The sequence below is a fragment of the Mitosporidium daphniae genome (genome assembly GCF_000760515.2).
Source record: "Mitosporidium daphniae strain UGP3 chromosome Unknown contig-121, whole genome shotgun sequence".
NCBI lineage: Eukaryota > Fungi > Microsporidia > Mitosporidium > Mitosporidium daphniae.
The window spans coordinates 1-13,743 of record NW_013546709.1 but is presented as its reverse complement, the minus strand read 5'-3'; the positions used below and the strand labels follow the sequence as shown (position 1 = coordinate 13,743).

The following is a 13,743-nucleotide window of genomic DNA, read 5'->3' as shown; positions in this document are numbered from 1 at the left end:
AAAGGGGAGCCGATAGGGTCCAATTTCTCATCCGCTCCAAACCTCGGCGGGTTGGATAATGTCTTTGAACCTCCCCCACCAGATGTCTGCTTGGAGAGGACATTATTTTACAGAGTGATTTCTGGTAATTTCTAGCCATCTTATTGTAGGCATGCACACCTCCGTTTCGACGCACTTGTCGTACAAGTATTTTAACGAAAGCTCCGGGCTATTTGAGCCGAACATTTTTGAGTACCAGCATCGAGTGGGATTATATCCCGAAAGAAAAGCAAATTTTTTCCTAACTTTTGTGGTGTTGTTCAGAGCTATCCAAAAAATCAGCCCAATTATTCACTCCAATTACGATTTTCGACTGAAGGAGTCACCTGATGATGAGCAAAAGACTAAAGATATCTTCCAGAAGATCTCAAAGCTTTCGTTGAAATGCCCAAACCTTTTCAATGAAAAATTGCTATTTAACACAAAAAGCAATCCAGATGCCCTTCTTTTGAAGCAATCGCTCAGGGACCATTTTCAGAATATATCGCGGATTTTGGATTGTGTTGGGTGCCAACGGTGCCGTCTTTGGGGCAAAATCCAAATCATTGGATTGGGAACAGCCTTAAAGATCCTATTTTCGTATCCGGAAGATATCACCAAATGTTCTCTTTCTCGCGTGGAGCTCGTTGCACTGTACAATACGCTTGGAAAATATTCGGAGACTCTATTTTTCATCCAAAGGCTCGATAGTTTGGTGGCCGAATCCGGTGTTTCTGGAGAAAAAACAGAAGCACCTACATCTTGGAATGACGTGGCATTTTCTTGTCTTTTGGCTTTTATTTTTGCACTTTTGTTATTGGTTTTTTGCAGTTGTTTATACATTCGATATAGAAAAGGGGCAATCAAAGCGTGTTCCCTCTCTTGTTCATCCGAATCTGCCGAAAACTCGATTTATGCTTTAAATGAAAATTCCCCATTGAAAACACATGGTTCCACGGGAAGACTCCAGAAAAGACTGAATAGGAGCACAGGGTCTCTTTTTGAAGAAGAAGAAGAATAATAGGGTTGGCCATCAACTACAAGTTTGGCCATCAATTGCCCAGCCATTGTATTATAAAAATTAAATTTATTGTTTTTAAAATAAACAAATTTAAGTTTACACGATCCAATGCAGGGGGGAGGTATGGTGTCCATGGCAGTTTAATTAATTTACGCAATAGTTCTTTTATTCACGAATTCAAAAAAAGTCCTTGCCGTTAACAAAGGCATCAGGAGCAATGATCATGCAGCCGGCCTGCCCATTAGAGTGTCCATAGAACAGAAAATCAGGGAAGCATCTATAGCTTTTCCATTTCCCGCAGATTATTACTACCTGCCGTTTCCTGGCAAAGCGCAAGTCCGATCTGAAAATCCGGCAAACATGCCCACCAAACGCGCTAGAAGGAGAAAGCACAGAAAACAATTTATTTTGCCGCATATTTGTAATAAATTGTTTGCGTAGCCTCAGCCATTTCCCAATCGGTCTCCGTTATGTCTCCGCCGTTTTCGCGGTGTGTGTTCCACTTGATTGTGACGCTCGTGTATGAGTTTGACCAATCCGGATGGTGGTCACGTCTTTCCGCAAGCATTGCAATCGAGGCGATGAACGAAAAGGCATCGTTGAACGAACTGAATGTAAATTGCTTTTCAAGAAATCTAGGCGCCGTCTTTTGTTGGTTGCCGAGGTGCGATACTCTCCATCCGCACTCGAGTAAACGCTTGCAAGATGCCTTCATGAATTTATATTTAAAATTAAATGGCCTGCCATCGTTATGGCTCTTTCGATGGCATTCTCACAAAAACGCAAAGTATTGTGCATCTGCCACCGCCTGTGATAAGGGGTGTTGGGTTTGTGTTAGCAAAAGGCCCCTGCAGGCAGATCCAAGTCTGAAAAGATAACCGAAAGCGGACTATGATGTCCCAAAAGAGAATGTGCAAAGCGCGGCGCTTTGATCGCGCATAGGCTCTGTTTGTCTTTTGTGGAGACTAGCTCCAATGTTATTTTTTACGGCTCATACGTGCTGGTCTCGGCTCAGATGTCTATAGATGCGGCTTTGCATTGGTTTGGAACATTGATTGCGAATGGGAGAGTTTCCCTGATTGATGCGGTTATTCTAACACAAGCTCGATACAACTTTGCGTCCCATGCAGTTTATCAATATTGATCGGGAACAACCCAAGCACATCAAGCTACTTTAAACCCTTATTTTCAACAGCGTCCCTTGCCATTAGCAGCAGTTGAGCCTCCAGCTCGGGAATCTTCATCACAGCCTGTTCCAGTGCAAAGATCCTCATATCGAGTTGCTCCTTTTTCTGCCGCTCAGAGGCACTTGATCTGAGCGACTCGCCAAGCAAGACTCCACCGGCAATCGCGAAAATCACAAACTCGCCAATAAAATTGGCTAAAATTAGCCGCTTCTGCGCATCTTACCTCCCAATTGGATTGCCTTTTGGTCGTTTAACGGCCTGATTTCAGGAGAAGTCTCGCCCGACACAACTCTTGAACGAAGATTGACCTCCATCTTGTGGTACGATTGCGAGAGCCTGATGCATATTTCCCTGAACCTCGGATGTTCGGCTGCCTGGTGTGTGACAATCTTTGCTATTGGCTTTGAAAGTGTCCGGACCAACAGATAGCCAAGCTTGATGAGGGGAACCGACATCCAAATGAAAGCGTTCCAATCGACAATGTACAATTAAAAGAACAGTGTAAGGGTTACAACAACACCGAAATGCTGATGGCACCAATTTTTATTTGTAACTTTTGGCAATTTAACATGGCCACGCTTAAGGACAGTAAGCCTCGCTCTTTAAAGCCATTGACTAGTTCAGCTGCGCCTAAAGTCTATTAAAAACATTGCAAAGATCACAAAGTCCATGAAGATGATTGCAAGTACGAAGCTGGCTCGCGCGCAAAAGGCAATGGACTGCGGCAGAATCTATGGGGCAGCAACGCAAAGTAAGCCCTTGATTGTACATGGTCCGTGTAGCAATTTATGAACATTTAAAAGTCCCCTCGCCAGCGCAAAACGAAAACTTTGCTCCTCTACTTATCGCGGTGTCTTCCGACAGGGGGTTGTGTGGTTCGATCCACTCATCGATCTCTAAATTGGTCAAGAAGAGCGTCAAAGACACAATTAGAGAAATGCCAAACTCCTCACCCGCAGTGCTAGTGCTTGGAGATAAGGCGAAACCACAAATTGCGCGCGAAGCGAGGTCTTATATTACAGGCCACTTTAATCAATTGGGAAGAGTGATCCCTGTCTTCCTTGATGCCTCTAATATCGTAGATACTTTAGAAAAAGAGTTTCCCATCAAGCCGTCGGTGATAAAAATTTTCTATAACCACTTCAAATCAGTTATTGCCTTTGAAAGCAGTGAAATTACCGCCTTGCGGGCGGATTCTCTCCTGTCCATAGGTTGGTCAATTCAAGTAACTTTTAGACGGCATTGAAAAGTATGAGGTTGACGAAGAGGCACTAATGAACTATGGCGACTTTTTATTTGCTAGCCAGCTTTTTTGGACCCTCTCAGAGGGTCATGCCGCCGAAATGGCCGCCAAGCGAACGGCAATGGAAAATGCCACAAAGAATGCAGGCAAGTGGTCCATATTATAATATCATAGGTGAAATCATCGTACGTCTGACGATGAAATACAACCGGACTCGCCAGGCTGTTATTACCAATGAGCTGGTGGATATCATTACAGGTGCATCTGCTCTTTAGAAGGAAATTAAACTTTACTTTTTAATTTGCTTGACATTTGACATGTGTAAATAACACCAAAAAATAGGACAACTCACCTGAGTCCGTGATGCGCCAATTGGAGTGCAATTTTTATCCGGAAATTGATCTATGAGTAAGAAGCCACACGAACAAGCTTCCAAGAGATCATTTGCAACCGCTGCTGGAAAAAAGGTACGTAAAAAATTTCCCTCGTTGGTACGGTTCTTTTCGCAGTTTAAGATTTGCCGATCTTGTGAGGATGAAAATCGGACAATTTCACCGGCGAAACCGTTGAAAGTCGCCTCGCAACGCGTCACATCGATCTCTTTGAAAGACTTTCAGCGAGTAAGAACAATTGGGACAGGCTCTTTTGGCAGGGTTTTTCTTGTCATCCATTTGGAGACGAAAAAGCCATATGCATTGAAAGTGCTTAACAAGCGTCGAATTCTCGAGACACGCCAATTGCCACACACAATCAACGAGCAGAAGATCTTGTCATCGTTGCAGCACCCATTTATGGTATATTTGGTCGCTTCGTTCCAAGATCCAGCGAATCTCTATCTGCTAATGGACTATGTCCCCGGTGGTGAGCTCTTCAGCATTCTGCGTCGGCTGGTGGTACGTTTAATTTTTGCTCTTCTTAGCGGTTCTCAAATGAGAGCTGCAGGTTCTATGTGGCGGAGTTAATTTTAGTTCTTGAATATTTACATCGGAATTCTATTATTTACCGCGATTTGAAGCCAGAAAATGTTTTGCTAGACGACAAGGGGCATGTTGTGTTGACAGACTTTGGCTTTGCAAAGATGGTGCCTGCAGGGTTGACGCGGACGCTTTGCGGCACGCCAGAGTATTTGGCGCCAGAGATTATCCTGGGCCGAGAGTATGGCATTGGTGTTGATTGGTATGCACTCGGCGTCCTCATATATGAAATGCTGGTGGGCATGCCGCCATTTACACCGCGCTCCAATACGAACCTTTACGAGGTGGTGCTTGAGGCCTCATGGAAGTTCCCTGCATATCTTGATCCGCTTGCCGTCGATTTGATCCTGCGGCTGTGCACTCCAGATCCGACGGTCAGGCTTGGTGTGTTGCTAAATGGCGCCCACGATATTATGAATCACCCGTGGTTCGACGACATCCAATGGGAGCAGCTTCTGAAGAAGAATATTGAGCCGCCGATTGTGCCAACGTTGACGTCGCCCACGGACGCCCAGTATTTCGAAACATATAGCGAAGACGAGTCGCTGTTCTACCCCCCCTCCTATGTGGAGCAAGTCTATATTGACGAGTGGGACTACATGCCCAAATAGACTTGTGTAAATAAACCGATCTTAGAGTATGTACCCCTATGACTCCGCAAATTCGCACGTCACATTAGCATGTGGGGACATGCACGTGGGTGTGAATTGCACATTTACGGGTTAGGACCAATCACATTGGGCAGCCAACAGTAGGGCCAAATTTCGGGATTTACATGTACGCTTGCAATTGAATACTGCGATGCGCTGGTTAGCGCATGCCTCTATCAAAGTGTACGATGATCTTGATGCTCTGGTGTATTACAAAAAGTAGTCTAGGGCACTCTTGGAGGTGTCCTGGTCGCTGCTCCGCGGGGAAGGGTCGAACTGCGTGCTAAAGCAGGAGAGTTAAGGTTACCAACAAAACATACAATGTCGCTTGCAACTGCTGGTCGATCTCCATAATAGCGGCCTGGTTGCTGCATCGATAACAATAGTTGGGTGCCGAGAATAACGTAACCACTGCCTGGTCCTGGCTCCAATTGTATCCTTGCATCACAAGCTGGTGAGCACGAGCAATCATCTTTAGGTTGTTTCTGGTGTTGAATGCTTGCGAAATATCAGACCCGAAAGTGTATCCGGCACCTCGAGGCGAAAGCCCCCATCCATTGCGGTCATCAGGGTCTGACCAGAGCAGGTCAACCATGGCGCCGTCGGCGGGAACCTCTTGGACACGATCTATCGTGCGGATCTGGTCGATCGTCTCGATGGACGGCGACAATCCGCCATGCAGGCAAAAGATCTCAAATAAGCGGACGAATTTACATTACCTATGAAATGAGAAGCCTCTATCATGCCTAGGAATAAGTGATCAATAAGTCCCCTTTGGGTACCTATGAATCAGTAAATAAATTTGTGCCACCTCGTCGTCAATGAGTGCTGTTAGAGGTAGATAATCAAAAAGATCTGTAAAATGACGCCAAACGGTTGGTGTGCCATATTTCTTAACACACTCATCGTAAAACCCATAAACCTGTGTAATCTGCCGTGATTCATGGTTTCCACGCAGAAGCGTAATACAAGCAGGGTACTTGACCTTGAGAGCAAGCAGCAGAGAGATCGTCTCCACGGAGTGGTAGCCCCTGTCCACGTAGTCGCCCATGAAGAGGTAGTTAGTATACGGTAATGGACCGCCAATCTCAAAGAGCTCTATAAGGTCCCAGAACTGCCCATGGATGTCGCCACATACAGTCACTGGGGCAGTGACATTCTGCACTGCACCCTCCCCCATGAGAATCTCCCGCGCCTATAAAATTAGCACCAACAGGATGGGAACATAAATGCCATCAATATAAATGTTTGAGCAGCCAAATTATGGATGCAGCCAAAAAATTGGCTGCTCAAACACTCGAAAAAATTATCTGCATCGATGGGTTGATCAATAGATAGACCGGGAAGTGGCTCATTCAATGTTACCTTGTCACAGAGCAATTGTACATTCGCTTCGGATAGGAGACGACAGCACTTGAGCTGCTCGATCCATTCATCCACATTCTGTGATGTGATGAATGCGGAAGGTGCAGACACTGTCTCCTGGTTGAGGATGATCGCAGAGGCCTCCGCGTCGATTTGGGGATTGGCAGGCTCCTCGAACATCATTGGAATTGGAAAATTAAATTACAATTTCGAATTAAAATTTCCAATTCCAATGACTAAAAGGAGCTCTGCTCTCTCCAACGTGAACAAATCAAACGCCGATTCAAAAAAAGGTGATGATGATGATGGTGATGGAAAAAGCGCCGCAGAGAGTGGACATCGGCTACAACCGAAGGATGGGAAAATCTCGCTGCGCATCCTAGCGTCGTCCAAAGAACGAAAAGGCGACAACTTGCTTCGCATTACTCTCAAATCTCCATCTATGGAAGGGCAAACTCCACCACCAATAGAGCTAGCGAGTCCAAAGACTGTGCAGGAGCCGTTTAATACACTGGTCGATATGGCAGAATACATGAATGGACTTCTGATGGAGCAATTAGAGCCTGGAGATCCGCCTGAAGGCTATGCACCACGACAACTTGCATTGGTATTCGAGACACTGCCTTCGAGGAGAAGATATCCAGACTATTATAAGGTCATTGAGCGACCACTCTCGCTAAAGTCCATCATGGAGCAAGTGCGCGCTGGGCGTTATGTCACTAAGGATGAACTGATGGCAGACTATGAAACCATGTTCAAGAATGCACAGATCTATAACCAGCAAGATTCCATCATCTATAAAGACGCATCTCTTATGCTGGGATTCATCAGGAAGCTAGCTCCGCGACTCACCCTAGCAACTCGACGCGAGAGGAAAGCAGCGCCTCGGCGGGAGTCTCCTGTCGAAAATGAGCTTATTTCGGTTGATGATGGGGAGAGCGATCGTCGGCGAAACAAAGTGGTAGTGCAGGCAGCTCCAGTACCACAAAAAGTTGTCTCCACCCCGCTGCAAGTACTTTTTACGGCGGCCGCTCGAGACGACATTGCAACAGTACTAGCGTTACTGAACCGCCCGCCAGAAGCTTCTAGCTCCAGAAGCCCTGCAGATGCCAGACTGCCTACCATCGACACAATCACGAGGCATTATGCGGTCTGGCCCTCTCTACCGCAAGAAGTAGCTGCTTTGGATAATGTACGGTGGTCTGTTGCTCATTGTGCCGCTTATTTTGGCGCGGTGAACGTTATAGACGCATTGGTGGAACGCTGTGGCGTAGGCGTGTTAGAAAGTCGTGACGCTCTTTACGATTCTACGGCGCTTGCTTGGGCCGCCTTTGGCAAGCAGTTTGAAATGTGTGAGCGGCTTATTATTGCCTACGGCGCTTGTACGACCGTCAAAAACTGGATGTTACAAACGCCATTGGAGCTTGTCGGTGCGGATCTCAGTGCTGAGCGGATCGGGGAGTGGCGTGCACTATTGGTTTCTACTCCAGCGGAAGCCCCTCCAGAAGCCCATCGTGTTTCATTGCTTGTTTCCAGTTTGGTAGCGCGCGTATTGCGAATGGAGCATTCCGGACGGCCTTACTCAGCGTTGCTTGGGGCGGCCTCCTGGCGCTCGCTAGCGATGGCAAAACCTGTGGTGACAGAGTTTCTAGTAGAGGCTATCCGGCGGTGTCGCGAGTGCCAAAGATTCGTCTCACTTCGATCCGCATCTACAAAGTCAGAGGACGCCACAAATGCCGTTGCCGAAAGCATTGTGGCATTTCTTGCTAAAAGCCTGCCACGGGAGTGGACACTCATTGAGAGTCGCTGTCAAGCATCAGGGCCGCACCTGCCTCCTGCTGTTGGGATGCCTGCAATTCTACGGTCACAAATTTCTTCTGCTGCGGCAGTATCGCTGCCATTGCCACTTCGGCGTTGGGATCGGTCCACGGCTTCGCCACCTGCATTTTACATGCCCCGGAGACTGGCTCCTCCGCCACCATTGCAACACCAAATGGTATCTGGAACAACCGCATCGGCTTCTGGATTGACGCAACTCCATCATCAACTGGCGGCGAGGCCGCCATCGACGTTTGGATTGGCACTTGCCTCATCGTCTGGCGAACAGTGTGCCGGGTCCATCTTTGTCCCTGTTCGTGTATTTCTTTCAGATGCAGAGCAGAAGTGGCGCCATTCTTGGGCATTGACATCGGTAAATGATGCGCGTGCTACGTCCATCCATGTACCTGATGGCGTCGAGATGCTTTTATTGGAGTTAGAGCTGGAGTCCAGCACGGCGGGAGACCAGGAGCAGGATTTTGTCCTGTTACATAACCAAACAGAACGCGTAGAGCCGCTTGCAGAGCGGCCGAGGATCAGGTTTAAGGTCCACTTGTCTGTCACACGACCCGTTGCCTTTGACTCAGTTGAGCTTTTCCAACGCGGCACCGAATACGGCGGTCTTTTTCTTTTTGCGACCATGTTCCTTCATGTACATGCATCAAAGGAATAGAAGTGAAATGCACTTATGGATAGACTTGGACTGGTGAACCCTCTGGGAAAGACCGAATTCCTAGCAAATGGGTGCAATGTTGAGCATCACATTAAATCTCGGTCTCTTTAACATTTATTGACCTTAAGACGTTTTTATGCACTTGATTTTCCAGGAGCGTTTAAGAAAAGCTTTATTGCAGTGCATGGTCCACCTCCCTTTTATAAATCTTTCCATTGAGTGATTGAGGTTCCGTATAGCATGCTTAGCGCAGATCCATCTGGCCAAAAAAGTAGCACGTATAAGAATCCAGTAGTAAAATTTACTCGAAACTAACTAGCCACATTTGCAAGCATTGAGGGGATTTTTTCAATGGATGCGAAATGAGCATAAAATGGCGAGCTTGTTCTTCACAAAACTGTCGATTTCAGCAAAGCCTTAACAGGTATTTTCTCCTGGTTTTGCTTTTCATTTTTACTCCTTTCTTAAGCAATACTCTTAAAAAAGGACGAAAGAGCAAGCTCTCGCTTTAACTTTGGATCCTGTTTTTGCCAAAAGAAAGGAAACAAGACCAGTCGCTGCTGAACAAGAGAAAACACAGGCACTCAATCTGGTATCAGCTAGAAGCCCGCATTTAAAGTTTGTCATTCAGAAAGGGCCATTAATAAGTAGAAATGACAGATCTCAGCCTTCAACAGTTGCTGAAAGGGTGCCGGTGGAAAATTGTATGTACCTAGCCTTTTTTGCAGCTCAAACTTGAGACATCATCATCATATTGAGCCCAAGCTTTTTGATCCTAGCCCTAATTTTAGTGCTAGCCTCAACCCTGTCTCTGACGAAGAGAGAATATCAGTTTCATGCATAGTTGCTATTGAGGGCTGAAAACCGATAAAAGGAACCCCCACACCTGTCATTTTCAAGTGACTGCAAATGAGGAGGGCAAAGCCTTATCACTAACCCGTCTTTACCGCCAAGACTATCGATAGCGCTGTTTAGTACAACTTTCCTCTAACCTCAACCCAAACCCTAACATTTTAAGTAAAAAAATAATTCGAAATTTTACTTTTTCATGTCGCTGCACCTGCCTAGTCGGCTTTCAGAGCGTGCACGGCAAAAGAGCAGGGCACTTGAGGGCGAGACCATGTCTAGTAGAATGCTTTACTGGAACACCTTCAAGGTTACACACCGTGTTGAAACAGGCTCCCCGGCAATGGAAGTCCTTTTCACGCCGCTGACTGAAACTCTTACATGGGCTACTGGAAGCACCATATCCATTTGTAGCGGCTCCTCTACAGAAGTCCAAAAAAGGCTTACCAGATGCAAAGAGGACATTACGTGCATCGCATACAGATCAGATGGGCGACTACTACTTTCTGGCTGTGTCTCTGGATTAATGCAGCTGCATGATGTGAAGAGCCGATCAATAATGCGGACACTTTCAGGACATACACGAGCTGTCACGGCGATTTCTTTTCTAGGAAACAGCGGGCGTGCGATTTCTGCCTCAGAAGATATGACAGTGGGATTGTGGGACATCCTTGGTGAAAAGATGCTTTCCCGTTTTGAAGGTCATACGGATTATGTAAAATCTTTGGCTTTTTCGCTAGACTCGAATCCAGATGTTTTCTATTCAGGTATCATATTGTGCTTTTAGGGTTAGGGTCATACGATAAGAGCATCCGTTGCTGGGACCTGCGGACCGGAGAGACTTTGGCCGCCTTCCAACACGAGGAGCCTGTAGAGTCCATGGTCATCGGCTCTGGCTCAATTTTGTATTCAGCAGCTGGTTCGAAAATCTACGGATGGGATCTAGTTTCGTCAACGGCCTCAAAAAGCCCGCTCTTTTCTTACACGCCGCACCAGAAGACTATTACAGCGCTGGTTTATGACCGAAAAACGATGTCAATCCTCACGGGCTCTATAGATCACCATGTGAAGGTGATTGGTATTGATCCTGCGACCGGTGAATTGAGAACTGAGCGCACTTTTGTTTATGGAAGCCCCATCCTGTGTGTTGTACTCAATGTACGAAGCTTGATTATATTGACGTTTTGTAGGATGGCGGCAACCGGCTTGCTGTTGGAATGGCCAGCGGACAAATCTCAATTAGGGAGCGAAAGGAATCTCCCCCTATCGCTAAAACTGCAACCAAATCGACGTCGCGAATTGTGGTGGAAAAGGCCTCTCTTCCAAAATATCGGGAAATCGATTCCCTGTTGCGCTCATTTGATCACAGACGTGCGCTAGATGTCGCTATTGCCGTAAGTGCTTCAGAATTTATTTTATCCTACATAATAGTCGCCGTCTGCCTCTGTTTTGGCGCTCTTGTTTGAAGAATTTGCAAGGCGAGGCGTGCTTTTGGCAGTATTTTCCGGAAGGTCTCTGGAATATTTGAAACGCCTCTCACTAGTGCTACTGCAATATTCGACAGATCCTCATCATGCGCCCATCATGATACGATCTCTACAAGTACTTGTTGACTTTTTGGAGTCCTTTTCGATTAAAAACCCCGTTGAGCGTCAGAGCATTCTTGATTTGCTTTCAAAGTTCCGTGTTAGGATACAAAATGAGCTTGCTCTTCAAGAAGAGGTTTCCGCCGTCTCTGGTGTCCTGGAACTCCTGCTGGCCAACACCACGTCGGTTTGATGGCCATTCTTGGTATAAATTAAAATTAAAATTAAAATCAAGGGCTAGGGTTAGCGTTGCAAGCTCTTGGCTTTGTGCGAAAACGGATGTTGCCATGCAGCGACAGTTCATTACATATTTAAATGTGCTCATTCGCGACTCGCAACTGATCAATATTGCAAATTTCCATTGATTATTAATTCAATGACTATAGCCAATCCAAACTTTGTCGCCTCCATTAAGATCGATTCTCCAAATTCATACGTAGATGTGACGAAAAATTGCAGAATTTCCACACTAAATTACGAAGATACAAGCGTTTCGTTTGACCCTGCATCTCCGGGAAATGCTATCCTTCGCCCCTACAAACAGCAATATGTTTTTGAAACCCGCCTTAAAGTGCCCAAAACAGGCCTAATGCTTGTCGGTCTTGGCGGAAATAATGGATCCACGCTATTGGCGACGCTTACTGCCCATCGCCATGCTCTTCAATGGCGCACAAGATGGGGTGTCCAGAAGCCAAATTATCTTGGTTCACTCACTCTGGCTTCTAGTCTGCGATTGGGCCGAGGTGACAACGGGTCTGTATATGCTCCGTTTTCCTCGTTCCTTCCGCTTGTTGATCCGGCCTCGATGCCTGTTACCGGATGGGATATTTCCTCGGCATCCATGAGTGAAGCCATGACGCGAGCCCAGGTTCTTGAGCCTGACCTCCAAGCACAACTTGAGCCGCTGATCGGAAATATCATACCACTTCCTGGCACATATGATCCAGACTTTATTGCAATGAATCAGGGCTCAAGGGCAAATAACCTGATTCCGGGAACCAAAAAGCAGCAATTGGAAAAGCTACGATCGGACATTCGCACTTTTCGTGCCCAGCACAACCTGGACCAGGTGATCGTGTTGTGGACAGCGAATACAGAACGATTTTCGCAATTTCCCGGGCAAAATGCAGAATCGCTTATCGAGGCAATTGAGAAGGGCAACGACTCCGAAGTTGCGCCTTCAGTTTTGTATGCCGTTGCTGCAATATTAGAAAATGCCCCCTTTATAAACGGATCTCCACAAAACACGCTCATTCCTTCTGTTGTAGATCTTGCCCTGCAAAAAGGTGTCCTTGTCGCTGGAGACGACTTTAAATCCGGCCAAACGAAGCTCAAATGTGTTCTGGTAGACTTTCTTGTTTCTGCAGGAATTAAGCCGATTTCGATTGCCTCCTACAATCACCTGGGTATGCCTTTTTTCTTTGCCTTACATTTAGGTAACAATGACGGCCTCAATCTCTCCTCGCCCTCGCAGTTCCGATCCAAGGAAATATCGAAATCCGGTGTCATCGAGGACACGGTTGCATCCAACATGATACTCTATCCGGATGGAAAAGGCCCTGATCACGTTGTCGTCATCAAGTATACTCCTGCAGTTGGCGATTCCAAGCGTGCTCTTGACGAATATGAGAGCGAAATCTATTGCGGCGGTCGTCAGACAATGTCGATCCATACTGTCTGCGAAGACTCGCTTCTTGCGGTGCCGCTGATGATTGATCTTGTTTTGCTTACTGACCTTCTTGGTAAAATTCTTTGGTTTGTAATTGATAGGGCGCGTGCAGGTGGTAAAGCCTGACAATATGCAAATGCACTCTGTTCTGTCGCATCTTTCCTATTGTCTGAAGGCACCTCTTTTTCCAAAGAGCACACAGACAGTAAATGCATTGCAGTCGCAGAGACTTGCACTGGAAAACTTTATGCGTGCGCTACTTGGTCTGCCTCCATCCACCCACATGGACCTCGAAGTAAGGCTTTGTCCCAAATAAAGAAACTTTTTGGCGTTTTAAACCATACATCTTGCGCCGTCTTTTTTTTATGTGGCGTTGGAGAAACACAGACGATGGGCACATAAATGTGCGTTTGCTTGAAAATTGTTTAACTGGCACACTTTAGCGGCGGAATTGATCATGTCGATTGATAATGCAACTTTGGAAATAAAAATAGCCCATTTAAGGCCAATCATGGATTGGGGTCGCATATGTGCCACCAGACCCCTTTATTACAAGGACGCCGAAGCAGAAAGAAGGATCCAGTACCTTATAACCGACCAACTCTAACCCTGTGTTTGATTGATCTCTTTCACTTTCAAGTATTTTGAGGCAGAGAAATTCTGTGGACAGCCAAGTATAGAGGCGGGAAGACC

General features: G+C 46.4%; 8 protein-coding genes across 8 annotated transcripts; 6 read left to right on the top strand and 2 right to left on the bottom strand.

Annotated features, from left to right (window-relative positions):
• Nucleotides 1-151: 151 nt before the first annotated feature.
• On the top strand, nucleotides 152-1,039 carry DI09_121p80 (uncharacterized protein; the record flags this gene model as incomplete). The annotated part of the gene is made up of 1 exon (XM_013383931.1): nucleotides 152-1,039. One exon carries the CDS (start codon nucleotides 152-154, stop codon nucleotides 1,037-1,039), a length of 888 nt encoding a protein of 295 aa, XP_013239385.1.
• Nucleotides 1,040-2,208: 1,169 nt separating this feature from the next.
• Nucleotides 2,209-2,681, bottom strand: DI09_121p70 (uncharacterized protein; the record flags this gene model as incomplete). Its single annotated transcript, XM_013383930.1, has 2 exons — nucleotides 2,209-2,420; nucleotides 2,450-2,681. 2 exons carry the CDS (start codon nucleotides 2,679-2,681, stop codon nucleotides 2,209-2,211), a joined length of 444 nt encoding a protein of 147 aa, XP_013239384.1.
• Nucleotides 2,682-2,795: 114 nt separating this feature from the next.
• DI09_121p60 (ATP synthase subunit gamma) lies at nucleotides 2,796-3,635 on the top strand (the record flags this gene model as incomplete). Its single annotated transcript, XM_013383929.1, has 4 exons — nucleotides 2,796-2,861; nucleotides 2,884-3,004; nucleotides 3,030-3,437; nucleotides 3,463-3,635. 4 exons carry the CDS (start codon nucleotides 2,796-2,798, stop codon nucleotides 3,633-3,635), a joined length of 768 nt encoding a protein of 255 aa, XP_013239383.1.
• A 238-nt stretch (nucleotides 3,636-3,873) lies between these two features.
• DI09_121p50 (catalytic subunit of CAMP-dependent protein kinase) lies at nucleotides 3,874-5,054 on the top strand (the record flags this gene model as incomplete). The annotated part of the gene is made up of 3 exons (XM_013383928.1): nucleotides 3,874-3,936; nucleotides 3,985-4,362; nucleotides 4,389-5,054. 3 exons carry the CDS (start codon nucleotides 3,874-3,876, stop codon nucleotides 5,052-5,054), a joined length of 1,107 nt encoding a protein of 368 aa, XP_013239382.1.
• A 249-nt stretch (nucleotides 5,055-5,303) lies between these two features.
• Nucleotides 5,304-6,641, bottom strand: DI09_121p40 (uncharacterized protein; the record flags this gene model as incomplete). The annotated part of the gene is made up of 6 exons (XM_013383927.1): nucleotides 5,304-5,376; nucleotides 5,414-5,720; nucleotides 5,813-5,875; nucleotides 6,063-6,191; nucleotides 6,238-6,288; nucleotides 6,389-6,641. The coding sequence occupies 6 exons, from the start codon at nucleotides 6,639-6,641 to the stop codon at nucleotides 5,304-5,306; spliced, it is 876 nt and encodes a 291-aa protein (XP_013239381.1).
• Nucleotides 6,547-8,949, top strand: DI09_121p30 (uncharacterized protein; the record flags this gene model as incomplete). Its single annotated transcript, XM_013383926.1, has 1 exon — nucleotides 6,547-8,949. One exon carries the CDS (start codon nucleotides 6,547-6,549, stop codon nucleotides 8,947-8,949), a length of 2,403 nt encoding a protein of 800 aa, XP_013239380.1.
• A 1,132-nt stretch (nucleotides 8,950-10,081) lies between these two features.
• DI09_121p20 (uncharacterized protein) lies at nucleotides 10,082-11,622 on the top strand (the record flags this gene model as incomplete). Its single annotated transcript, XM_013383925.1, has 5 exons — nucleotides 10,082-10,562; nucleotides 10,583-10,953; nucleotides 10,986-11,189; nucleotides 11,227-11,568; nucleotides 11,617-11,622. 5 exons carry the CDS (start codon nucleotides 10,082-10,084, stop codon nucleotides 11,620-11,622), a joined length of 1,404 nt encoding a protein of 467 aa, XP_013239379.1.
• Nucleotides 11,623-11,757: 135 nt separating this feature from the next.
• Nucleotides 11,758-13,366, top strand: DI09_121p10 (1L-myo-inositol 1-phosphate synthase; the record flags this gene model as incomplete). The annotated part of the gene is made up of 2 exons (XM_013383924.1): nucleotides 11,758-13,123; nucleotides 13,152-13,366. 2 exons carry the CDS (start codon nucleotides 11,758-11,760, stop codon nucleotides 13,364-13,366), a joined length of 1,581 nt encoding a protein of 526 aa, XP_013239378.1.
• Between the last annotated feature and the right edge of the window lie 377 nt (nucleotides 13,367-13,743).